Source organism: Oreochromis aureus, linkage group 22, assembly GCF_013358895.1.
Source record: "Oreochromis aureus strain Israel breed Guangdong linkage group 22, ZZ_aureus, whole genome shotgun sequence".
NCBI classification, from domain to species: Eukaryota; Metazoa; Chordata; class Actinopteri; order Cichliformes; family Cichlidae; genus Oreochromis; species Oreochromis aureus.
The window spans coordinates 2,664,655-2,690,905 of record NC_052962.1 but is presented as its reverse complement, the minus strand read 5'-3'; the positions used below and the strand labels follow the sequence as shown (position 1 = coordinate 2,690,905).

Here is a 26,251-nt window from a genome sequence, read left to right as displayed (position 1 = left end):
CACAGATCTGTAATTTATATTGCTAATTTATTACAATTCTGCAAAGTTTTATGATTTTAGCAGCTTTTCTAATATGGACCTCAGATTCTTGTTAACGCTCCATGGCAGAAACAAGTACACAGCCTGATGAAGCAGACTGAGGCAGTACGTCTGATTGGTGAATAAGAGCAGAACCAGGTTGTTCTTTCATTTCATTTCTTTATTTATTTCACACATGGTTCAACAGTGTTTCTTTTTCTACATACAGAACCTTCTGCCTCTTTTCAGCAGAAATTCTGCTCATTCACCTCATCTCTTGTGTTGGAGTGCCCTCTTGTGGCGCCTTTTGGGTAGTGCCTTAGTAAACGTGAACACTGCAAAGAAGTGGTATCAGACTGGTTTGTAGTGGAGGAATTTGTTGCCAGTTTCTTTCATCTTTAATCCGTATTCATGTTGTAATGTAGTAGTACCACAATATGGCAGAAACACTATGTTTTGGCACAAATACTTTGATTTAGTATACTTTAGCTTCTTTACCCCTTTTCAGCAAAATTTTCATTTTTTTCACCCCTTTTCAGCACAAATTCCAGCTTTTTTGGCTGTATTCAGAAAAAAGACAACTCTTTTGAGCAGAAACTCTGCTGATTCATCTCTTTTCAGCGCAGGTTTCTGCTTCTTTGCCTCTTTTCTGCAGAAATTCTGCTGATTCATCTCTTTTCAGCGCAAGTTTTATGATTTTAGCAGCTTTTCTAATATGGACCTCAGATTCTTGTTAACGCTCCATGGCAGAAATACATACAAGTACCCACCTGATGAAGCAGACAGAGGCAGTACCTCTGATTGGTGAATTTGAGCAGAAACAGGTTGTTTTGCCTCTTTTCAGCAGAAAGTTTGCGTTTTCACCTCTTATCAGCACAAATGTCAGCCACTTCTGCTGTTTTATCAGAATTTTCAGCTTTTTCACCTTTTTTCAGTTATGTGAGAACCAGTTTTACTCAATGAGTAGCTGAAAATTTTCAGCCTGTTCTGCTCTTTCAGAAGAATTTCTCTCATCATATCTCTTGGTGGGACAACAACTGCTTTGGCTCAGTGAGATGAGCAGCTACTGTGATTGCTTCTTTCTGTCTTTTCAGCAGAAAATCTGCTGATTTACCTCTTTTAAGCGCAATATTCTTCTTTCCATCTTTTCTGCAGAAATTCTGCTGATTCACCTCTTTTCTGCAAATTTTTCAGCTTTTCACTTCTTCTCAGCACAAAACTCAGCAGCCTCTGCTCATTTAGCAAAATTGTCAGTTTCTCCATCTCTTGTGTTTGTCGGAACAAGTTTAGTTCAGTGAGATAAGTAGCTGCCTTGAAAACAGAAAGGCCAGGTTCAAATCCTGGTCATGGGATTTGAACACCTGTTTTCAGCACAAATCTTAACTTTTTACCTGTTTTAAGCAGAAACCTGTTTTACGCAGACAAACCTTTTTAACTCAATTTCAGCTTTTTCACCCCTTTCCAGCAAAATTTTCAGTTTCCCAGCTTTTTCAGCTATTTTCAGCAAAAAGATCTTTTCAGCAGAAATTCTGCTGATTCACCTCTATTCAGCGCAACGTTCTGCTTCTTTGCCTCTTTTCTGCAGAAATTCTGGTGATTCACCTCTTTTCTGCAAAATTTTCAACCATTTCACCTCTTATCAGTGCAATTCTCAGCAGTTTCTGCTCATTTCACCATAATTGTCAGTCTCTCCATCTCTTATCTTGTAACAGTGAATTTGGCACAGTGAGATGAGTAGCTGCTTTGCACCCAGGAGGTCCAGGTTCAAATCCTGCTCAGGGTGACATTCTTTTTTTCACCACCATACAACTTTTTGCAACTTTTCAGCTTTTTCAGCTTTTCAGCAGACAGCTTCAGCGTTAAGGCATCCACACAGCATTTTCGCAGGAAATGCAAATTTTTCTAGTTATTATTATTCTCCATCTTCCGCCTAAATTTCGGCACGTAACTCGCCCCGCAGTTTTGAGACAAGCTTCATATATGTTACCTCATTTTGTGCGGCTGGATCTGGAATGGTGTGCTATGACTTTTGGTGTTTATGACTATTATAGTTTTTTAAATATTAATATTTTAGTGAAAATTTTCCTGCGCTTCTCTGCCGCACAGTTTTGACACAATTGTTACATATGTTAGATCATTTTGTGCGGCTGGAGCTGGACTAGTATGGTATGACTTATGGTGTTTATGACTTTTATAGTTTTTGAAATATTTAGATTTTAGTGCAAATTTAGGCCAATTTCTAGGCTCCTGAGAAAGATTCTGCTTTTGGCCCCATAGAAACAGACTTCATTTGTGGTGTCTTGGCTCTCTCTAGTGGTATACCGGGAGTAGTACGGCCTAAAGGGTTTATGGTGGGTGGAAAACTCCATATCCCACAATTCATAGCACGCCTCTACAGAGTAAACAATGGCGGACACCACTTCGTTTTATAGGTCTTTGATTTGTGTTTCTAGGTCACAAAATGAACTTTTAAGATATTTTCAGGCGAGAATGTAGGTGTGTAAACTTCAAATATCTGCTCGTTTTATCAAGACATCCCATATTAGCAACAGTTCTCTTACGTGTTGCTGATAGCCGGCTGGCTAGCTAGCGCCACTAGCGTAGCTAGCTAGCGCCGCTAGCGACCCTTCGTGAAAAAGCACCCAGGCTTGGCTGACAGTGAGGTGGCTAAAATTTGTTTCATCACCCGATCGCTCAGCAAGGGTCTGTGTCTTAGCTGGACTTATTTTTCGTTTATATGGGCCGATGATGCTGGTCGATGTGGAAAAAATAACTGAGTTGTTTGGTGGTGGAGCTACAACAGAGGGCAGCTATCCACCGGTGTGTGACAGAAAGGACACGCCGCGAACGAGACATACGAGGCGGTGAGGCGACCGCCGATCGACCAGTGTTTGCTAACGCGGAGGTCAATCGTGGATCAGGGAAACCGAAGGCAGGAGCATGAGGTGAACTGAATTTCAGGTAAGAAGTTATGAACTGCACTCTATCTGGGTCAGATATAAACCGAGTTTAGGTGTAGTTCATTTTCGTTGTGCTGACTTTTTCAATCACTTACAATAACTCGTACTGCGTGCTAGCTAGCATGACGGAGTTTCTATACAGCTGTGTGCGCGCTAAGTTACCGATGTTACCGATGTTGAACTTTATGACAGCCTCCCCTGTCATTCTCTCGCCTGTTGAAACTTCAGTCATGAAACTGATCAATGATCGGCTTTTCTCTCGTTTGTTTATCGCGCTAAACAACAGCAGCACGTTTAAGCTTGATCAGCTGTTGTTAGAATTCATTTGCTTTTAATTTCTAGTATCAGCTGATGTTTGCTGGGGCCACAGCTGTAAAAACGGCTGGCCCAAACCAGATGTCCTTACTGAATCATCAGAGTTGAACTGGTGATGGAGAAACAGGTTTACCTTTTAGGTGACATGAATGAGTTGAAGGGAAGTTATGAACGGTTTCTGAGAGACAAATAAACACCAAGCTCCTTTTTTTGTGTAGCTGACAGCTGGTAACTGTGCAGGGGCGGATCTAGCAAAGCTTTTGCCAGGGGGCCAGGTAGGGCATTAACAGAGAAAGGTGGACACAAAGATATACTTTTCTTTCTTACTCTCATAAAATATTTAGCTTTTATTAAATAGTTATCTGAATCTTACAACCAAAGTTTGTATAATAATACACAAGATTGGCTGTAGACCATTGTTCAGAACACTGTGTAAAAATAACAAAAAACAAAAAGTGAATACAAAAGTGCATAAATATTTATTTTACGTGTTTGATGTGTGTGGCGGGGCGTGGTCTGCAGTGCCGCTGCAGGGGAGGTGGACCCACCTGAGCGGCATCGGCAATCACGCCTCTCGGGCGTAGTCTGTGCTCTCTCGGCTGTTTTCTGGGTGTGTGTCGGGCTGTGAGTTGAAAAGCTACAGCTGGCTGTGTGGGTAAACCAACCATGTGTGAAAAGTGGTATATAACGTAATGCTTCAAAGCGTGTTCATGCAAACATTGTCGGGTCTGCCGTGATACAATGGACTTCTGCTCATGAACCTGTGTGCACAGCGTCTGCAAATCGGGGCTGTACGAAGTCACCTCATCTTTACCCAAAACTGTAAGCTGTCATCTGTGAGGCACGGGCGGTGTTTGTTTTTACCATAGTTCATGGTGGAGAATGGCTGCTCTTCTGAGTTTTGCTGTCTGTAGCCATATGAATGGCAAACTACACTGATTAGCAGCGGCATAGGCACACTTAAAATTTCTTCTGAAATTTTCGCTTGCTAGTTACATTTTATCATTGGGTTTCATTCAAAAGCTGAGGTAACAGGTAAAAACCTATAATAATTGTCATCAGTGAATTATATCTAGTCTTTACTGAAGACAACCTGCAGCTTTTCTGGCTACAGCCAAAGTTTCACTTACTAGCAGTTAATCTGCTAGTACTTTGTACACTAGCTTTGACTAGTGTACAAACACATCATCCATTATTAGCTCTGTAGAAACTTAAGCTAATGTCTCTTTCTACCAAATAGCATGTACAGTGTTGTGGCACACTCTGCTGGCGTGCTTCTTTTTCAGACCACCAAGAGCTATCAACATCATGTGTTTCAACACTTGTTTGTTGAAACACATGATGTTTTTGTAAAAGTCTGGAACAGTGGATATGTTGTCTAACCACTTTAATGCTACATACCTAATCAGCAAAGGATGTCAGCATCAGCACTGTACAAATTAAGCTGAAGTTTGCCTTTTACTAATGTTTGAAACTTTTTATGCCAGACTAGTTTCCTTTGTGTTGCTGCAGTCTGAGGGGGTTCTCCATTGGCTGTGCCAGAGTCAGGTTTAGATTAAGTGGTGTATTAGATACACCACCCTGAGGGCCCGATTTTTACCAATGTGTTATGCCAGAGCAAACTGAGTTTTGACATAAAACAGTACTGTCAGATTTACAAAAGCGATCACAGTGACAAGATTGTGTATAAGAGGGTTCACATGTTTCTGGGGGTCCAGGAGAATCTTTAAATCAAGTTTGCAAACTGATTTACTAAAGAAATCATAAAAGTTGATCTTATTTTTCCTGCTTGATATAGTGGAAGTTATTGGTGTGTCGAGGAGGCATCGCAGAGATTAACGAGCAGATGCTAGAAAAATGAGACATGTACCCACTATAAAAATAAACTTGTCAATCAGGCATTTCTGGTTCATTTAATTCATTAAAGGGATCTAAGTAGTCCTGATAAAAGAATGCTACAGAATGAAAAATCAAAATCTTGTCACATGGCTTACAGTCCGACATTGAGGTCTGTCAATTACTGAAGTTTTTTCTATTATAACAGATATGTCTGCCAGATTGTTACCCAAGCCTATATTTAACATACACGTGTATGACTAATATCTACATGCACCTGTCCTGTTGGTAAATTACCCGCAGCTGAATATCATCTCTTACTTTGCACTAAACTCTGCGGCTCATGGCAGAGAAAGATTCGATGATTAGTATTAAGAGACAGTGCTAGAACTGACAAGAAAAGAGAGCTCAACAAAAGGCTTTTAGAACAATCAGATAAATAATTAAAGTCATCCTCCCAAGCAGTAACAAATGCAAGTTTTTTAGCATCATTCTGAGACAATGTTTCCTGTTATAGCATTTATTAATATGCAAATTTAAAGTCATATCCTGCATGACAACTTCAAGGTATAACTGAAGGTCAAAACTATCCAAACTATGTACATAGTTATGCACTTGTTTTTGAGATTTTTAGATTCAAATTAAAAAAAATAGGTTCAGTTTGGTTTGAACATAAAAGTAGAAAATTACACTACATCCAGCCCTGTGGGTCTTTATGACATGCCTTCAGTTATGATAACTGCTTTGTTTTGTCTGCCTTCACAGAGGAATTTAACTGGACATGACATTATCTGGGGGTAATGTGTAATGTGAAAACGTCCTAGCACAGAACCCTGTGGAACTCTGTAAAGAACTACTGTGTGTAAGCAAAGCTCCTTATTTACATACAAAAGTCAGAATCCATCAGATGATGAAATATTCAAAACCAGCACAGCAGAATTTCTTTTAATATTAACAATATTAACTGACAGAAGTCAGTGTATTTAATAGTGAAACACATTAACTGTAATACTTGAGTGAATAGTCTTGAGTTTGGGTCCAGTGGTAGCAGACAAGTTACCACTGGCTCATGGATTCAACAACAACCTACCTGGACAGGGTACAGTACAGGGTTCCTGCAGAACTATTTGTGTGTTTCCTTCTACTGAGGGCTCCAAATCTCCACACAGTTCATCGTCCACCACACTACCATCCTGTCGACCTGAACCATCTGACACAAAGCACGACACATTCCTGAATCTCAGACCTTCTCCACACCTCGCTCCCTAATGGAAAAGCAAACAGAATTACACTAAATATGGATACAATTCAATCGACATTTAACTTCTGCAGCCCAGTCTTTCATAAATAGCTAGCTGGTAGCTTTAATCACATTCAGCTGCTAGGCCTTCAAATGATTTTAAAACATTTGTGTTAGTCCTTTGTAAGTTTAAAAAACAATTGTAAAAGAAAAGAAAGTAAAGAACTACTAGACGCTGTTTGAAATGAGTTAAATATTAAACTATTATAACAATAATAATAATAATAATAATAATAATATCCTTCAGGTTAACATGGCAATTTAAAAGGAGAGGCTTATAATAATAATAATAATGATAATAATGATAATAATAATAATAATAATAATGATAATAATAATAATAAAAATAAAGTCAAGACATTTGTCATGTTAACTGTTAACTAAGTTCTTATGAATACTTAGTCTAAATTTTGAATTCAATTCAATTTTATTTATATAGCGCCAAATCACAACAACAGCCGCCTCAAGGCGCTTTATATTGTAAGGTAGATCCTACAATAATAAATACAGAGAAAAGCCCAACAATCAAATGACCCACTATGAGCAAGCACTTTGGCGACAGTGGGAAGGAAAAACTCCCCTTTAACAGGAAGAAACCTCCGGCAGAACCAGGCTCAGGGAGGGGCGGGGCCATCTGCTGCGACCGGTTATGGTGAGAGAAGGAAGATAAGATAAAGACATGCTGTGAAAGAGTCACAGCATGTCTTTTAGGGCTTACTAAATAGTGAAATGGCAAAAGTCACAACAATGTTGGTCAATGTCAGTCCTCTGGAAAGTCTCACAAGATGTCGTGACAGCATCTTGTGAGACACCTCGATTTTGGACTATCCTTCCTCATCTAGGTGAGCATGCCAGGATGGTTTAATATGACTCTAGTGAAATTAGTGACTAATGAAAATTAAATACAGTGTTTCACTATTCTGGTAACTTTGATGACGAAGAAGAGGAAGGCTGATTGACCTCAGATTTGCACTCAGACCAGGCGCTGTATCTCCACCTGTAGCAGGGCTTCACCAGGCAGGGCTTCCACTGTTCCATCTGGGATGGACATGGCCTCCCATCACCCTGCGGAGCTTGGATCACTGTCCGTCTCCTCCACAGTTTGCCTGCCAAAAAGCAGATAAAAAGGGGGGGGGGGGGGATGGATCAATTCAAATATTAATAGTTGGGTAAAAAAAAAAAAAATAGGATAACTTTGAGGATAGCGTTAATTACTCGGAACATAAAGATTTTCATGATGACAGCCTCACACTAAAAACAAATGTTGACTGTTTGTCTTCAGTTCCAGTTTAACTTTATTTTTGAAGTTCTACAGTGTCTAAACCTCAGTCCCCCATTATTGTGAGATCACTGTTTTATCACAAAGACTTGCTTATTTATTTATACTCAAGAGGGAACTGGGGCAGACAAGAAACACCTGGGGAACATGGCTGGACATAATCTAACTAACAAGACAGGGGAAGCCAAACTGAACATGGCACACACAAGACAAGTTACTATCACAACAAAACAGGAAATCACTAAAACCGAGACACAGGTGAGAAAGAGTGCGAGAGACAGAGAGCAAACTTGACATTCATAAACAGACATAACTGACTATACACAAGGGATGCCGGGGAGGACACAGAGAGGCAAGACCAAGACAAACAGGACACGAAATGGAACAAAGCTCTGAACTAGGAACTAGCACCAAGGGCTCTCAAAACTGAACATCAGAACAAGATAATTCCCTAAAAGAGTGAACAAGGCCAAACAATGCTAAACACAAAGCCAAACAAACTCCAAACACATGGTCAAACCCCAGGACCTTGGCATTCAAACTATACCAAACAAATTAAATAAGAGATAAACAATTAAATAACAGAAAAATTCCTGTTTTATTTCTATCTACTATAGAAATTTCAGGGTAAATTTTCAGTAAAAAGTAAATAAATATTTTTTTAAGGAATTTTACACATTTATTTATTTATATTGTCAGGTTTCTTTAATTACGACAACAGAATTTCTGAGACATACTGTTGAAATTGCACTTCTTTTTCAACTGGGAATATGGGGAGAGAACGCCAAGAGTCCATTTTACCAGATTCACTGTGTATTAAAAGGAGTTTGAAGGAGGCAACTGGACTGTTTCACTTCTCATCCAAGAGGCTTCTTAAGTTCTAAAATCAAAAGCTGGAGAGTCCTGGGTATTTAAACCCTAGTGGGGTTGTCCATTAAGAAGGTAATTGACCCCCTATTAATCATTGTGCATCATCACAGGTGTGAAAAAAGGAACATGTTATTACCACCACCAGGGGTTTCGGATGAAACCACTGTGAGACCATACCTCACCCTATTATGTGGCCTATTGAAGTCACCTGACACAAAATCGGAAAGGACCTCAAACTGCATTGAAGGTAGCTTACAGCTGGTATCATAAGCCACCACCTCTGTGTTTAAAGACGGTCATTCACAGTAGACATACATGGTTTCTTTTACCCCTCACTCAAACCATCTGTCCTTAATTCCAAAATGTGAACATTGGCATGATTCAGGTGTAGAGTCTTGTCCTGTCGGGATGGCTCTTCCATGTTGTGTCACATGTTTGCGGAGCAGCTGTTTGGCAGTGATGGGAATAACGGCGTTATTAACGGCATTACTGTTTTCAGTAACGAGTAATCTAACTAATTACTATTCCTATCGTTACAATGCCGTTACCATTACTAACAAGAAAATGCGGTGCGGTCGCGTTACTATTTTTCAACAAACAGACAGTTGAAGCTGTGTTCAGCTTACCGCATCTTATATCAGTTGCACAGAAGTAGCTGTAAGTAATCTGGACGCTACAGCTTTAAGCAGCTGCGCGCGCTTTTTCCTGTTTTTCTTGAATAGTTTTGTCACGTTTACTGTCTAAGGACAGCGCTAGCAAGCATAAGCACTCTCTGCTTATGACCAAAAAATAAAAAAAACAAAACAAAAAGCAGCCTGTTCATGTTGGTGGAAAAATGCACCATGTTAACCAATCAAAAAATGTTGCCATTCATGAAAATGAATGGCAACATGACATTTGGTTGTTTAGGAAGAGGGGGAAGTTTTAGGAGTGACGGCGAGAGAGCGAGAGAGAGAGTTTTGAGATGTGAGAGATTTGTGATGTTTAGTATGTTTGGAGTGTGTAGTTAATGTGTTGTCTTGTGTACTTAGTGTGTAGTGTTGTGGATAGTTTTGTGTTGTGTGTCAGAACAATGAGGTGACTGCTGTCTCCAGGTGTCAGACTAGTGATGTTCTCCTTTATAGTGGACAGAAATTATTTTTTGGAGTGGCACAAATAATTTGTGTGGCATCTTATTGAATGCAGAACAGCTGATTGTTCTGTAAATAGTTTGAAATGGTTATTTAAAAAAGGGGTAAAAGGTAAATGGCTGCAAATAACTTTGTTTGCAAAGCTTGTGCATATGATTTTAAAATTGGCAATTTATATTTGCATTTAAAGTTATGAAATATGATTCAGTAAACATGTTTGTGGTTGGTAAAAATACAGTATGTCAAAATGAAAACATAACTGTAAATTCAGACACGTGTGGTTGTGCTGAAAAGAATGATACCAAACAAGGCAAAGTAAATAGTTTTTAAAGGTGAAATGTAGAGGAAACATCAAAAATAGTGAAAATGGCCAATTATACCCTGGACCCCAGAGGGTTAAACATTTTTTTTTTTTTAAGTAACGCAATAGTTACTTTTCAAGTAGTTAATTACATTTAGAATCTTGTAACTCAGTTACTAACTAAGTTACTAGTTACTTCTTCAAAAAAGTAACTAAAATTAATTACTTTTTCAAAGTAACTTGCCCAACACTGCTGTTTGGTTTCTCCAATGTAGGAATCTGAGCACTGCTCACACCACTGCACAGCTTAACTTGTGTTTGAGAGTTTTGTCCTTGGGATGAACCAGAAATTGTCTTAGAGTGTGGCTGGATCTGAAGTGCACTGCAATGTCATGCTTGGAGAAAATTCTCCGGGGTTTCTCTAACAAACCTGACTTGAATGACTATGTTCTTCTGTTTGCCATTCTGTCTCTCCCAAGTTGGTGTCTGACCTTTTCTATCTATCTGCATTTATGCGATGAAGGTCTAGTTGGGATAACCACATGTTTTAAGAGCTTTCTTTCCATGTTTGCATTAATACTGTTTCCCTCCAGCCTTAGAGGCATTTTTACCAAGTGTTTCAGGATCATGATGGAGATTGGATGGAGAAATTATTGCACTGGAGAGCGTACCTGAAACCTTCATCCAGATTTGACTCTGCTTCAGGTTGTGTTAGTTCAGTAATCCTTATTTCTGTTTCTGTGGCCATCTGTGTCCAATGTGAATGACCATCATTGAACAGAGATGGTGGCTTACAACACCATCTGTCAGCCACCTACAAAGTAGCCTTAAGACATCTGACATAGTTAGACTCTTAGATGGGGCAGCAACTTAACAGTCGTCACTCCAACTGTTTCTGTCCGATAACTATGACAAGGAAGAAAACTGCATTGTTCCACCTGAATCAGAGGTTCAATTAATGGACTTTACTCGTCAGTACCCTGACATAGACATAGGGATGCTGAACAGTGCGATTTCCCTATAGCACAACCTCCAGCAAGCCTTCTTCAAGATGGGAACCAACACCCAGTCTACCAATGCAGAGGCACCACCCTACAATAGATCTCCACGCAATGTTGCAGAGGCATGTCAATCAAACTGGCCCTATGACATTCACAGCCTTAAGGTACACATCCATGCCCTGCCACCAAGGAGTTATTTAACTACTTCAAAAATTCACCGGATGAGTCATCTCCCTCGTCCCCAGACTCTGCTTCCTTTATGGAAGGCATGCCAGCAGGATGGCTGAAAAGTATTCCTTTCATTGACCAACTATATGCTCAGTTGACATCAGCAACACTCCACCTACACCACACACTGTGTGAGAAAACAATGCTTTTCCTTCCTGAGTCACATGATCATCTTCCAGAATTTAGGAGGTAGCTCAGGAAGTAGAGCAGGACATCTACTAATCAGAAGGTTGGTGGTTCCAGTCCAAATGGCAAAGCATTCTTGGGAAAGATACCAAATCCCAAGTTGCTCTCTGAGGCATTTATCAGAGTGAGAATGTGTGAATGTCCAATAGAAAGAAATTAGGTGTAGAAAAAAGTGAATGGGTGAAACTGTACAAAGTGCTTCGAGTGCTCAAGTAGAATAGGAAAGGGAAGCAATTGCACCATGGCCTCACTGAACTCCTTGTTTCAGCTACTACTACAGCCACACTCCATTTGGCCCACCAGTACCTGTCTGCCACCTCCGGAGTCCTCCAAGCTAACTAAGCCTGACAGGATCCCTTCTTTAGCTTGTCAGCTCCCTTCATCTATGCTGTCCACCATCTTGTTTGGGGATTATCAACAAAACAAGTACTGACCACCTTGTAGCTGCTCCTCTGTGAAGCCATCTCAACAATGTAGGTGAACAACATGGTACATTTGGACTCAGTACAGGGAGTGCAGAATTATTAGGCAAATGAGTATTTTGTCCACATCATCCTCTTCATGCATGTTGTCTTATTCCAAGCTGTATAGGCTCGAAAGCCTACTACCAATTAAGCATATTAGGTGATGTGCATCTCTGTAATGAGAAGGGGTGTGGTCTAATGACATCAACACCCTATATCAGGTGTGCATAATTATTAGGCAACTTCCTTTCCTTTGGCAAAATGGGTCAAAAGAAGGACTTGACAGGCTCAGAAACGTCAAAAATAGTGAGATATCTTGCAGAGGGATGCAGCAGTCTTAAAATTGCAAAGCTCCTGAAGCGTGATCATCGAACAATCAAGCGTTTCATTCAAAATAGTCAACAGGGTCGCAAGAAGCGTGTGGAAAAACCAAGGCGCAAAATAACTGCCCATGAACTGAGAAAAGTCAAGCGTGCAGCTGCCAAGATGCCACTTGCCACCAGTTTGGCCATATTTCAGAGCTGCAACATCACTGGAGTGCCCAAAAGCACAAGGTGTGCAATACTCAGAGACATGGCCAAGGTAAGAAAGGCTGAAAGACGACCACCGCTGAACAAGACACACAAGCTGAAACGTCAAGACTGGGCCAAGAAATATCTCAAGACTGATTTTTCTAAGGTTTGAGAACATGGTTGTTGTTCAATAATAAAATTATTCCTCAAAAATACAACTTGCCTAATAATTCTGGACTCCCTGTATTCCCAGCTTCTCTCTGAATGCTGTCAAAGTTCTGATGCCAGAGGTTCCCAGTGCATCCTTCCTATAAATTTGGGTGTGCGAGGCCTCTCCACCATCCTACCCTGCCTTTTGATCTAACTACCAGATGTTGATCTGTTAAATGCTTAGCTTCTCTCTTCTCCAGAGTCTCAAAAAATATGGCCAGATTACAAAATCAATCATTTACCTAGGGCAGGGGTAGGCAACCTTTCTGATGGCGAGTGCCATTTAAAATTTCCTCAGAAGTCAGTGTGCCATATGATTGCATTAGCAATAAATTTAATAACGCTCTATACAGTATTAACAGTTACACACTATATAGAACCACTTTATAGAATTATATTTGTTTGCAGATGTTGGCAGCTATCAGCGAATAGTTATCAGCTATTTTGAAACAAACAAAAAAAAGACACTTTTTATCCATAACAAGAACTCCATTACAGCAAATACAGAAAATACAAATGCTATTTATGGTCTCCTCACAACAATGATAAGAAAAATAAACTGGGCCAATATGGCATGTTTGTTAATACAGAGACACACGTGTTAATGTGATCTCTGGTCTCACACTCAGAGACACAGGTCTCAGAGTGTCCAGCATTCAGACGGCTACCTGAGGACACTCATGTGATAGAAAATCTGCTCACACAGATATGTAGAGCCAAATACTGTCAATAAGGCCTCTGCAATGTTCTGAAGACAGTCAAACTTGTCAGGTAGTGATGTCCAGCAGGTGAAAATGCAAACTCCATGAACACGCACAGCTGTAGATTCCAGCTATTTCGATGTTATATGTATGATTTCTATACATTTTATGTCAGATAAAAAATTTGGTTGTAAGCTTCAGATAATTATTTAATAACAGCCAGACATTTTAAACGAGAATAAGAAAATATTTCTTTGTGCCCCCCTTTCCCTGTTAATGCCCTACCTGGCCCCCTGGCAACACTTTGCTAGACCCGCCCCTGCACAGTTACCAGCTGTCAGCTACTTAGAAAAGGATCCTGGTTTTATTTGTCTCTCAGAAACAGTTCATAACTTCCCTTCAACTCATTAATGTCACCTAAAAGGTAAACCTGTTTCTCCATCACCTGTTCAGCTCTGATGATTCAGTAAGGACATCTCCTGGTTTCATCTGCATGTTTCCCTCTCACCAGATATACAAACCATCATGACCAGCAGCTTTTACAGCTGTGGCTCCAGCAAACATCAGCTGATACTAGAAATTAATATTAAATAAATTCTAACAACAGCTGATCAAGCTTAAACGTGCTGCTGTTGTTTAGCGCGACATCCGCTGGTTTCCTCTTTCTGGCACAAAGTGGGCGATAAACAAACAAGAGAGAAAAGCCGATCAGCTGATCATTGATCGTTTCATGATTGAGCAGAGGGAGGGGGAGAATGAGAGAAGAAGAAACAGCTGACAGCGTAACGGCAGAATAACTCCAGCTTTGTGTCTTTTTTTCATTCTAGCTGAAGTCCGGGACAAACTGTGTTCCTTTTCACCTCAATACGAAACGCGTAATATTTTCTCTGAATACGAGACGATTCCGTCTTTTTACAGGCAACTCTACTAACTAACCTTATGAATAAAATAAAGTTCACTATGGTATCACTAACGTCAAAGCACCCACCCAGCTGTATAGAAACTCCATCATGCTAGCTAGCACGCAGTACCAGTTATTGTAACTGACTGTAAAAAGTCAGCACAATGAAAATAAACTCCACCTAAACTTGGTTTATATCTGACCCAGATAGACTGCAGGTCATAACTTCTTACCTGAAGTTCAGTTCACCTGACACTCGGACCGGCGGCTGCCTCGGGTCGTTCCTCCTACTGCCTCCCCTTTCTCTCATCCACCTGCTGGCCTCTGTGGAAGCTCCGCCATAGCCACCACCAAACAACTGAGTTATTTGTACACACCGACCAGCATCTGGCCAATCCACCACCTTTCATTGTTTATACGGTTACAAAGGGGAAAAAAGTCACCTGGCCACCGAGCAAAAGCCCGATGGCCAGTCCAGCATTGGTCGTGCCATCAGTTAACCCTTCACGTGCCAACTGTGGCACGCGTGCCGAGGGTTGCCGACCCCTGACCTAGGGCGTACTAGTGCCATGTGCACATGAACAATCACAAATTGAGTAAAAATCCAGTAATCTGAGCCACTCAAGTTCAGATCAGGCAGGCCGTTGAAGTAGGACATTGGAGTCACCAGGTGGGGAAATCTCCTCCACTATAACCAGCAACTCCAGCTAAGAGAACATTTGTAAAGCATTTGGACAATCTACATGAAGTAAAAGTTTGTAATTCCCACATTCACTTTTATTCCTGTGTTTATCATTCCTGTTAGAGCAGCTGAGCTGTGAACAGTTTCTATCTGTAAAATAATACAGTGCAGTGCAGATAAAGTACAGAAAACTTAAAAGGAAACATATATGATTAGAGAAGCTTGGACTTAAACATTAGCACATAGTAGCAATACACTACTGCGATAAATGTAACTGGTTAATTCCAATTCTTCCCTGGATTTGTTTACCTGCCAGTCCACATGTGTGACTACAGTCAGACCATGGTGACCAGTCAGACAGCTGGCAATTCACAGGACACTCCACAACACAGGATGCATTCATTTGCCACTTTCTCTCCAGACCAAGCTGCAAGAAATATCATTAGTATTTCATGAACTCAAACAGAACCATTTACAAAGGTTTAAAAGGCAAGCAGTAATACACATCTCACCTCTTTGCAGAAGATGAGGTCTACAGATTTACCATCACTACGCACACAGTCCAGCATGCGGGTTTTGATTCCATTTCCACACACTGCTTTGTCACTGAGCTGACAGGTACTCCATTCTGAAGAGACACATTTAATTAGCCAAAGGTCAGCATAACAGGGGTGGCTGTAGCTCAGGAGGTAGGAGAGTAGGTTATCTATTAGTCTGAAGGTTGGTGGTTCAATCTCTGGCTGCTTCAGTCTGTATGCCTGGGCAAGGTACTGACCCCGAGTTGCTTATTTCTGGCCCATAAAATACTTTTTGATGACCGGGCCAAAGTTTCAGTTTAAAGAACTGACATTCTGTTTTCCTTCCTTCCATTCATCCATGCATGCTGGGTGTACACTCAGTGAAAGATTGCAATCAGATCGCAAATCCAACACAAAAAGACAATCATTCATGCTCACATTGACACCTGTGAGGATTTAAACATACATGTCTTTGGATTGCAGAAGAAAAAACTCACACAGGCAAGTGAACCAGTAACTTTACACAGAAGGACACTGAACAGCTTAAACCCAGGATGTTCTTGCTTTGAATTTGCAGTGCTAAACACTACACCATGCCGTGTCTTTAAATCAGGGGTCTCGAACTCCAGGCCTCACCCTGGGTCAACACACCTGAATCAAATGATTAGTTCATTACTAGGCCTCTGGAGAACTTTAAGACATGTTGATGAGATAATTTAGCCATTTAAATCAGCTGTGTTGGATCAACACATCTAAAACCTCCAGGACACTGGCCCTCGAGGCCTAGAGTTTGAGACCCCTGCTTTAAGTACAGAATTTCATTGACTTGCATTCATTGTTTTTATGAGCATACATAATATCCCAACTTCTTTGGAAACAAATCTGAACAGGTTAATGCTGACCAGTGATGTTGTAGGTGTAGTGAAAGCAGTTCCTGTTGAGTTTGCATGGCTCTGTCTCTTTAGTGGGAGGACACTCCTTCTTTTCTCCTGGCTGTCGGAGCGGGTAAGCACTCCTCTCCCGGGTGCTGTTCTCACTACATGGCTGAAAAGCAGAGGGAAAGGTTCTGACTGTTTTATATAAGATGACTGGATGTGTAAAGCGCTTTGGGGTCCCTAGGCGGGACTAGTAAAGCGCTATACAAATACAGGCCATTTACCATTTACCACACATTAAAAGCATGGGACATAAAGCCTTTTGATGTTCCTATGTTGCAGACAGACAGACAGACAGAAGAAATTTGACTGAAATTTGAACTCTTTTGATGAGTTGTGAGATTCAAGTGAGAAGTGCATCATATCTTGCATTGAAACACTAGCAGTTTGGATTAAAACTATGAGAAAGGCTATTGTGGTTGGGGAAATGTCTTCCTGATTTGAGAACTGCATTTTTCACACACAAAGTCTTGAATGATCAGGCCTAATTCATATCTTCACCTTCAGAGGTCAAAGTCACCATCAGTGATAATCTCAACTGTAATTCTAACCCTCAGCAATCAGAATATTGTTTTTATTTCACAGTTAATCCAAGTTTTGGCAACAGAGAACTGAGAAAATGATCATTTTAATTGGCACACAGGAAAATCTATTCACATTTTCCCAAAAATATAAGTCACAGCCTTCTTCAAAATATATGATCAAGGCTCCATGACATCCCAAAAGAGCACTTTGTTTACTTATGGTTTCCTTCTTTCCTTGCTTCATTCCATCCATCCATCCATCCATCCATCCATCCATCCATCCATCCAATCTCCTCTTCTTATCCAATTCAGGGTCATGAGGGGTTGGAGCCTATCCCAGCTACATTAACACAAGAGGTGGGGTACGCATAGAGACAGACAATTGTCCACACTCACATTCACCTACCATACCTATGGTACCTATGGTTTCTTGAGTTTCCAAAAGTAGAATGGGAAGTACAATGTTTAGCTATCCAGTCCCTCTGCTGTGGACTCGTTTTTTTCTGTTGTTATTATCTTTTTAAAGGTTTAGATTTTTTGTAAATAAGAGCAACATAACAAAAATCCCTTTGTTATGTTGCTCTACGTCTAGAATAGAATAGCCTTTATTGTCATTGTACAGGGTACAACGAAATTGGAGTGCCACTCCCTTGGTGCAAAATGCAATAATAAATATAATAAATAAAAAATAGTAAGATATAAAAGGTACAATAAAACAAACATAAGTACTCAAACAAAAGTAAGTATGATATTTACAGGATAGCAGCATTAATATAATGACAGTGACAGTATGGTATGGCTAAGCAGGTTCAATTGTTTTTGTGCTTATTTGCAATGGTGATAGCTCTGGGAAAGAAGCTATCCCTGAATCTGTTTGTTCTGGTTTTATGTGACCTGTACCGTCTGCCTGACGGTAATAGTTCAAACAGTTGATTGCTGGGGTGAGAATGGTCCTTGATGATATTGCCAGCTCTGCTGAGGTACCGAGAGTTTGCAATGACCTCCAGGCTGGGCAGAGAGCAGCCAGTGATCTTCTGGGCTGTGTTGATGACCCTCTGCAGTACTTTCCTGTCTGCAGCTGAGCACCCTGCATACCATGTTGTTATGCCGTACGTTAGGATGCTCTCTATGGTGGCTCTGTAGAATGTCACCAGCAGCCTCTCCTCCAGGTTGTTCCTCCTGAGCACTCTCAGAAAGTGGAGACGCTGCTGGGCCTTTTTTACCACCGCCGTGGTATTTGCAGTCCAGGAGAGATCATCAGAGATCTGCACGCCCAGAAACCTCATGGAGTGTACCCTCTCCACACAGTTCCCGTGAATGTAAAGTGGGGCCGGGTCTGCTCTGCCCTTCCTAAAGTCCAAGATGAGTTCTTTAGTTTTTGTGGTGTTCAGTTGGAGGTTGTTAACTGAACACCACTCAGACTAGACTCGTGTTGGACTTTCATTCCTTCCATTCTTTCTTCTTTTCAGTCCTGACTTGTTTATATGGCACTTTTGCACATTGTTAACTGTCTTGTCCTGTTTGTTATTAGTGGTCTATCTATCCTCACCTTTTGTCTCTTCTTTTCCCTTGACCCTTAGTTGGTCACTGCAGTCTGGTTCTGACAGAGAGCTCCTGTTGAAAAGGGGCACTTACTTCCCACCAATCGCCAAGTGCTTGCACATAGAGTAAGCACTTGGCGATTGGTCATTGTGGTTCTCTCTTAAATAATGTAGGGTCTGTTGAGGTTTAAATTTATAATCTGAATGTGTATTTGCTGGTCATATTGCTTTATAGAAGAAAGGTCTAACTCTGTGCCAAAAAGTGCAGAGAGGAAACTGCAGGCTTTTGCAGAGCATGCTTTTGCAGCTAGAATGAAGTGAAAGTGAAACCAACTAGGCTGTTTGATTGAAACTTAAAGTGTGGGTGACGTCTAGATGAAGTATATAAATATAACTAGGCTTCCTGTTTGTGCTTCAGACGTGAGGTTGTGTTTGTTGTGCTTGGGTCTCCATATTCGGATATGTAAAATTAAAGATCATTTTAAACTAATAAGACCACTTCTGAGCTGTGTCCTTTTTTGGCTGTAAAGAATACAAAAGAACCGGATTTAATAGGTCTCACTATATAAAGTGTGTTGACACGATTTTGTTAGCGGTATATAAATAAAAGTGAATTGAATTAACATACAAAAAAATACGTGACACTGAGCAATACCAGCTGGATTTATTTTGGCTCAGCTCAACACACAGCTCAAGTTCTGGATCTAGTATCCTGGAGACGGGCTAATCTTTATTCCACTTTGGAGTTGCATTCAGTAAGAGGTAGTGAACTAGGGTAGGTATACTTCTTTTTGCTGGTAGTTTTCTCAAGTGGATGTTTCCATGCACCTTGGGGTAAGAGAACAGGTCCTCACTGTTGTTTTTCCCTATGCCCCAAGCATCAGCTCAGAGTACACAGCCTGGGAGTGCCTGGCTGATAGCTTGAAGGTCCCCCATGTGGGGACTGATTTGTTGTCCTTGGGGACCTCAGCACTCATGTGAGCAATGACACTGAAGCCTGGTGGAGTGTGATCGGGAGCAACATCCTACCTAACCTAAACCTGAGCGTTGCGCTGTCCCTGGACTTCTTTGTTGTTCACAGGTTGTCTATAATAAGCATGAGAGTTTTCATAAGTGCATTTGGCACTGGGACACACTTGGTTGCAGGCTGATTCTGTAATCATATCATGCATTTCTTGGACTTTTGGATGCTGCTTCTGTTGGTGTCATTAAGCAGTTACATAAAGCTTACACTGAGGGTGTTTGCAACTGAGTATAAAGTGGCTGGGATAAGAATTAGCAACTCCAAGTCTGAATCCTTTGTTTTCACCTGGGAAAAGTTAAACTGTCTATCCTGGGGTGGGGCTGAATTCATGCCCCAAGTACATACGTTTGCGTATCTCAGAGCCTTATTCGCTAAAGAGGGAAAAATGTAGAAGGAGACTGACAGATGGATTCGTGCAACATATACAGCAATGCTACTGCTGTAGCATGAGCGTTGAGTATGAAAGAGAAGTTTTTGATTTACTGAGCAATATATTTTCCTACCCTCACCTATGAGCACAAGCTCTGGGTAGTGACTAAAAAATGAGATCACAAATACAAACAGTTGAAATTAGCTTCCTCTGAAGGGTGTCTTGGCTCTCCTTTAGAAATAGGGTTAGAGCTTGGTCATGCTGAAGGGACTGAAATTAGAGCCTTTACTCCTCCTTATCAAAAGGAGCCAATTCAGGTCCTTCGTGCATCTGACCTCTTGAGCATCATCTAGGTGAGATGTTCTGGACAAGTCCAACTGGGAGCAAGCCCTATTCTAACCCAGGATATGCTGGTGAGAGTATATGTCTCGACTGGTTTAAAAGCACCTTAATTTCCAACTTGTTTAGCTCCTCATGTTGGTGCTGCGCTTTTACTTTTTCCCACCATTGGCTGCCAGATTTTCATCTTCTCTCCTATTGGTAAATTAATTGGAACTACATACTATATATCCCATTCTGGACTGTAATAATGAGTGAAATTTTGGCCTTGTTCAAAATATAGGGTTAAGATTACCACCTATGATGACTTAGAAATAAGAGAGTTAATCCACAGTTATTTTTCATTTAAATTTCTTTTCATTTTTGTGCAAAGTTTGGGAACATTTGTATTACCAGTCTCATCAGTTAATTATAGTAACTTGTTAGATTATAAACAATTTGGGTCAATAATCGCTGACTTTCATCTGGTAATTAAGATAACTCACTGAGAATCTGAAAATGATGCTACAAAGCAGGGCAAGGCTTTAAACTATATCACTACTGTATCCAATGTAATGGTTTTTAACTTCATTACACAATAGCCATAAAGAAATACGAGACAATCTGATTGGCTGAGAAGTCTTAAAACTCTAAAGTTGCTGGGTTCAATCTATTTACACATATGGGAAATTAGAATTCACTTTATGCAGCATGCTCATCTTTCTTAAACTGCCTTTACACCACAAGACACATTCACCCATCAACAAACATATGTACATATTCACAGAGTGCCTTTTTAGCATGAAGAGCGGGTTTAGCTGACACAGGAGGGGTTCCTCTATTACTATTACCTTCACTAGATCTCTGAATTCAAAACCACTACTTTAACTCTGTTTTCAACTATCCACTATATAATAAAGGCAACATGTCAGAAATAATGTAAGATTTAGAGAAAAAAAAAAAGCCATGCCATCATCATGCCATCCTTACCAGTGGACATGGACTCCAAGCTCCCCAGTCTGACAACACACAGTCTTCTGGGCAGGGCAGGTGGCTCTTGCGGGCCCCCAAAGGCATTTCCTCTGGGTCACACAAGTAGTCCTCCACCTGTTCAGAGGGCCCGTCTATAGTGTTCAGCATACACCTGGTCACAAAAGGTTGAAGCAAAAGTTAGTTTCACTTTAACTAAAGCTGTTAATAAACATAAATACATGTGGTCTAATAGTCTTTGTAAAGCTAAATATCTGGATATTAAACCAGATGTGTATATTGCCAAAAAATATTTTTTCTAATGAAAATGGTTTAACATTATGTTGACCCATCCTTGAAGCTATAATAGCTTCAACTCTTCTGGGAAGACTTTCCATATGATGGGGATTTTTGACTATTCTTCAAGAAGCACATTTGTGAGGTCAGACACTGATAATGGACACGAAGGCCAGTCCCGGCTGGGGACTTTAACCATGTGGATTTAAAATCTGTGCTTTCTAAATTCCATCAGCACATTATGTGTGAAATGATCAGGCAGGACCCGACCTAGGGAACGCACACTGCTGAGGTAGTGAAGAAAGCCCACAAGAGACTCTACTTTCTGAGGGTTCTCAGAAAGAATAACATCTCTGAGAAACTGTTTGTGTCCTACTATCACTGCACAGTAGAAAGTATCCTGGAATCCTTCTCCAGCTGCACAGTAGCACAGAAGAGAAAGCACCGCAGGGTTATACAGGTCGCCCAGTGGATAGTGAGCTGTCCACTCCCCTCACTTAAAGAACTGCACAACTCCCACACTGAGAGTGGTCTCAGGAACATTAAGAAAATCCCTCAACATCCATCACTCGCTGATCATGACCTGTTTGAAAGTCTGCTTTTAGCCAGATGATTAAGATCCATAAAGACAGACTTAGGAAGAGCTTTTATCCCTCAGCCATCACATTGCTACATGCTGCTAAGATAATCAGACAATGTGATCGAATACAGCTTCCATGTACACTGTTTACAATGTTACAACACCGTCTAATGTTACCGTGTTTACAGTTTACCGCTGGTATTTACATCAACACCAGCAAATGGGGATTAGGGCAAAATTGAAACAATTGTATTTGTTGTTTATAGACATATGTTTATATATAGTTTCTATTTTTTTAACTTAATTTAAATTTTATTGAGTGACTGTGACTCTTCTTTTGCAGTGAGAGAGTTGCGCCTCAATTCTGTTCAGTGTTTCATTGCTTTTTTTTTTTTTTTGTCTGTCCCATTTGGTTCTTTAGCCGTCAGAATTGTTGTCTGAAGACCAACAAGGATACCAAATGGATTTATTTTGCCAAATGGATCATCATGGCATTGCCGTATTGGTCCATTTGATCAAACTTAGTTGTTATTATTTATTTTATTTTCAGTTGTTACAGATGGGACAGACATGACTGGGGGATAGGAAAGGGAAAAAGAAAGAGAGGAAGGAAAAGAAAAACAGAAGGGAAAAGGGACAGTGAGAAAGGGCACTTACAAAGACAAAGAGAAAGAAAAAAAAAAAAATCTCCTGGATCACCTGTTGAGAGAAAAAGAGAAGACAAGCAAAAAAACCAAACAAAGACAAAGCAACATACTAAACACAACACCATCACGTTAATCTAGCTAAGTGTGAACAGCAGTAAATACTAAATATTGAAAGTTGTTGTGCAGCACGCAGGGACAGACAGCGCACAATGTGCTTTGAAGTAGCAGCTAAGAAAGGTGTAGTTTATGTCTGAACAGTGAACACCCGTGTGCACACCTGTGTGGATCAACGCTTGTATACAAAAAGGTTTCCCCATGTAACGGTCTGCTAGAGGGTGTGGAGGCCCATAGCCCCGTCCCCAGGGCATGAAGCAGGCATGGAGGAGATCCAGGCTCCAGACATCCAGAGGCCCCAGAGTGCGAGAGCCCAAGGAGTACCACCGGAGGGGCATCCGTGTCACCCCTCCTGGGAAGGGCTGAGGAGATCCCCAGACGAGGGGTCACCCAATAGCCACGGAGCAGAAGCCAGAGGGGGCTGCACTGGCGTGCCCGCCGGCTCTGCCGGAATCCAGCTGTGCCAGAGTGAACCGAGTTGCAGGCCCGAGGCCGGAGGCCCGAGGGCCCCTTTGCCCGGAAGAGGCCTGACCGAGCGATAGGCACCAGGCCCGCCAAGTAGCCACCGGGAGTGAGCTGGTGCATACCTGAGCGCCCAGCCCGGACACCAAGAACCACCAATGCACCAACCCCTGAGGGCATCAGTTACCAGCAGGGAGTGTGGTGAGGGGAGATAGGCCTCCACACTTGGAGGGCCTGGGAGTACCAGGGAGGTGGAGTCTAAGACCCGACCTGACATATAGACACAGACAAACAGGCACACACAGACATAAACATGCTTTCCCACCCTCATGCACACATATACAAACACTCAGCACTCACCCAACGTAAGGATAGACATACATAGACATGTACACACAATCATACTCCCCAAACATACTCTATGCCCGGGTCCAGGTACCCTCGCCCCCAGAGGGGAAACGGCACCAGACCCAAGAGATGTGACCCTTTCCCCGGGGTGGAGGCAAGCAGACCGCCCCAGGCTCCGCAGCAGCAGGGGGAGGCCAATCGGACAGCCAACACCTCCTCCCAGCCCCCGCCCGATGGCTAGTAGAGAATGGGGTGTGTGAAGACCCCATACCTCCCTCCTCCCGCTCATGTGTAGTGTTGCTGCGTGTTGTTCTAAAGTGCATTTAAAACAAGGGAGGGCATGGTGCTGCTGCCAGAGAGCAGCAGGTGTTAGCACGGCCCTCCCGAGAACCCTCAATGTCTACATGGATTTAAAATTGAGAGGTGGGCACCGGCGCCAGAGGTAGGGTTGAATACCCAAACCGTCCTCTGGGCGCCGTTAACGTGGTCACCCTCAAGGCCCTATATATATATATATATGTGTGTGTGTTATGAGAGTGTGAATAATGTGGATGTCTAAGTTGTGAAATAAAATTGAGGCAGGGGTGGCCAGAAGGGGACAGAGGGGGGGAATGCCTCCCTGCACCCTGGTGACACACCCGCACCCCAAGGCCCTACCTGTGTGGGTGGGTGTGGTGGAGCGGGAAGAGGAGGCAGCCGGGATGGGAGGAAAAGAAGGAGGGCAAGATGCCCCTCCTTAGGGCCAGCTCCCCGCTGACCCCAGTAGGCACCCCGTCCTCTAGTACCCACCAAGGCAAGGGAGCCCAGGCCCATCCAGACCGGGGCCTATGGCAGCAGCGCCGCTAAGCCCCACAGGACCTGGGAAGCCCACCCCACCCCACCGCAGAGGAAACTATACCCACCCCAACATTCAATCATCTCCAGACTACACAAGACAACAGACACCCAGGTTAGGTTTATTCTCCACCTCTCCTGTGTCTCTCCCCACCTGCAGAGTGGACTTCTGCAAGGATGGAACAACCTCCTGCCAGTTGAAGAGCCCCCAGTTAGGCCGATGCACCAGAGGCCCCCTGCGCCGGGCTGAGCCCCAGCGCACCCACCCCGCCCACAACCTCGGCGACACACCGACGAGGACCGAAGCCCCAAGGCCCAGCCAGAGCCCCATCACGGAGACGAAGCACCCCGAACCCCAAGCCCCCCGCCTGCCCCGGATCCACTCAGGGGCAACCAGGCCACCAGGCCAGTAACCTCGTCCGCCAGTACAGACCATCCCCAGCCCCGCTGCACGCAGCCACGAAGAGAACACCTCCAAGAGTGACCAGAGCCACTAACCAGGTTATGACCACAACCCCGGGTTGAGCCCTCCAGGGATAACGTCTCTAGGGGTTCTCCTGGCGCCCTAAGCCCATCCCAACCTCCACATCAACCACAATAGCGAAGGCAGGACCAAACCATGACCCCCACCCCACTAGGTGATGAAGCCGATCAAAGGAGCCCAAAGGGATTGATCAAATGTGGTGGCAGAGGCTGTATCAAGACTAATGTGATCTATTAGATGGTTTTTATATTGATTAGAATTAAGATTATTTTTATTTTTCCAGTTAAGGAGGACCGTTTTCTTGGCAATGCATAGGGCTGTAAAAACAATGTGGGCTGTGTTTATTTCTGCAGTGACCTCATCCAAGTTGCTCAGCAAGCACACTAAAGGGGAGGCTGGAATGTTACATTTCAGACACTTTGATAAGTCTTCACATATCTCACGCCAAAACTTCTGTGTTTCATTGCTACAGTGACAATAAAGACTCTGAATCAGACTGCTGCATCGAAGGTACACAGAGGAGCGTTATCACAGGTTCTTCCTCTCGGCAGTTGTTAGACTTTATACACATCACTGCTCCCAGCAAACATAATAAGTTGTTCACATCTCTGCTGTTTTGCACTTTTTGTATATATTTAAAAGGATTATCTTACTCACTTTCACATTTCTTTGAATTTGAGTATGCTATTTTTAATAACTGTACAGTAATCTTTTTTTGAATGTTGTAAATTTGCCCTGTAGAGTTTCTTATTTCTTGTTTTTTTTATTTTACATTTGTTACTTTTGTGTGAATCTGCATGCTCCATCTGCCTGTCACTTTGCTGATGGAACACCTGAATTTCCCCAAAGAGGGACAACAAAGGATATTTCTATTCTATTCACTGATTTGGAAGGGTCAGTGAATACTTTTGGCAATATAGTGTATATATTGGTTATAACATCATGCACTACAATTTTAATTGTTTAATAACTTTGTAACAATTCAGCACAAGCAAACACTCAGCTCTGTTTATCCTCCAAAAGGAAGAATATCACCCGTTTAATACTCTACCTAAAGATCAGAGACACTGACACATGATTCGGTTTATCTTACTTGACGTTTCGGGTTTGAACACCTTCACCACAGTTGTCATTCAGGTCCACATTGCTGACTTTCCACACACTCCAAGGCTCTGCCACCCACACATACTGTCCACAGTCACTGAGGCAAGGCACCACCTCATAGACCTGATGCACATAAAAACACCAGTTACCCTACAGGCACAGCTGCCTGATGTCAAAGAGGAAATGTGTCAAAAAATGAGAAATTTAAATCCCTCCACTCAGTTTTTCTTAAGTTTGAAAATCATACATTATAATAAAACTAAATAACAAAACTAACTTTATGAAATA

The 26,251-nt window shown here is 42.0% G+C and overlaps 1 protein-coding gene across 1 annotated transcript in view; it reads right to left on the bottom strand.

Moving 5' to 3' along the window:
• LOC116335010 (thrombospondin type-1 domain-containing protein 7A-like) overlaps positions 1-26,251 on the bottom strand; it is a 255,565-nt gene that overhangs the window by 70,856 nt on the left and 158,458 nt on the right. Inside the window, exons 16-22 of the mRNA XM_039605075.1 lie at positions 25,953-26,086; positions 21,115-21,268; positions 16,315-16,456; positions 15,407-15,522; positions 15,204-15,321; positions 7,390-7,535; positions 6,220-6,394 (exon numbers count right to left, since the gene is read on the bottom strand). Coding sequence (XP_039461009.1) covers positions 6,220-6,394; positions 7,390-7,535; positions 15,204-15,321; positions 15,407-15,522; positions 16,315-16,456; positions 21,115-21,268; positions 25,953-26,086 — 985 coding nt within the window. The remainder of the gene's footprint in view (positions 1-6,219; positions 6,395-7,389; positions 7,536-15,203; positions 15,322-15,406; positions 15,523-16,314; positions 16,457-21,114; positions 21,269-25,952; positions 26,087-26,251) is intronic.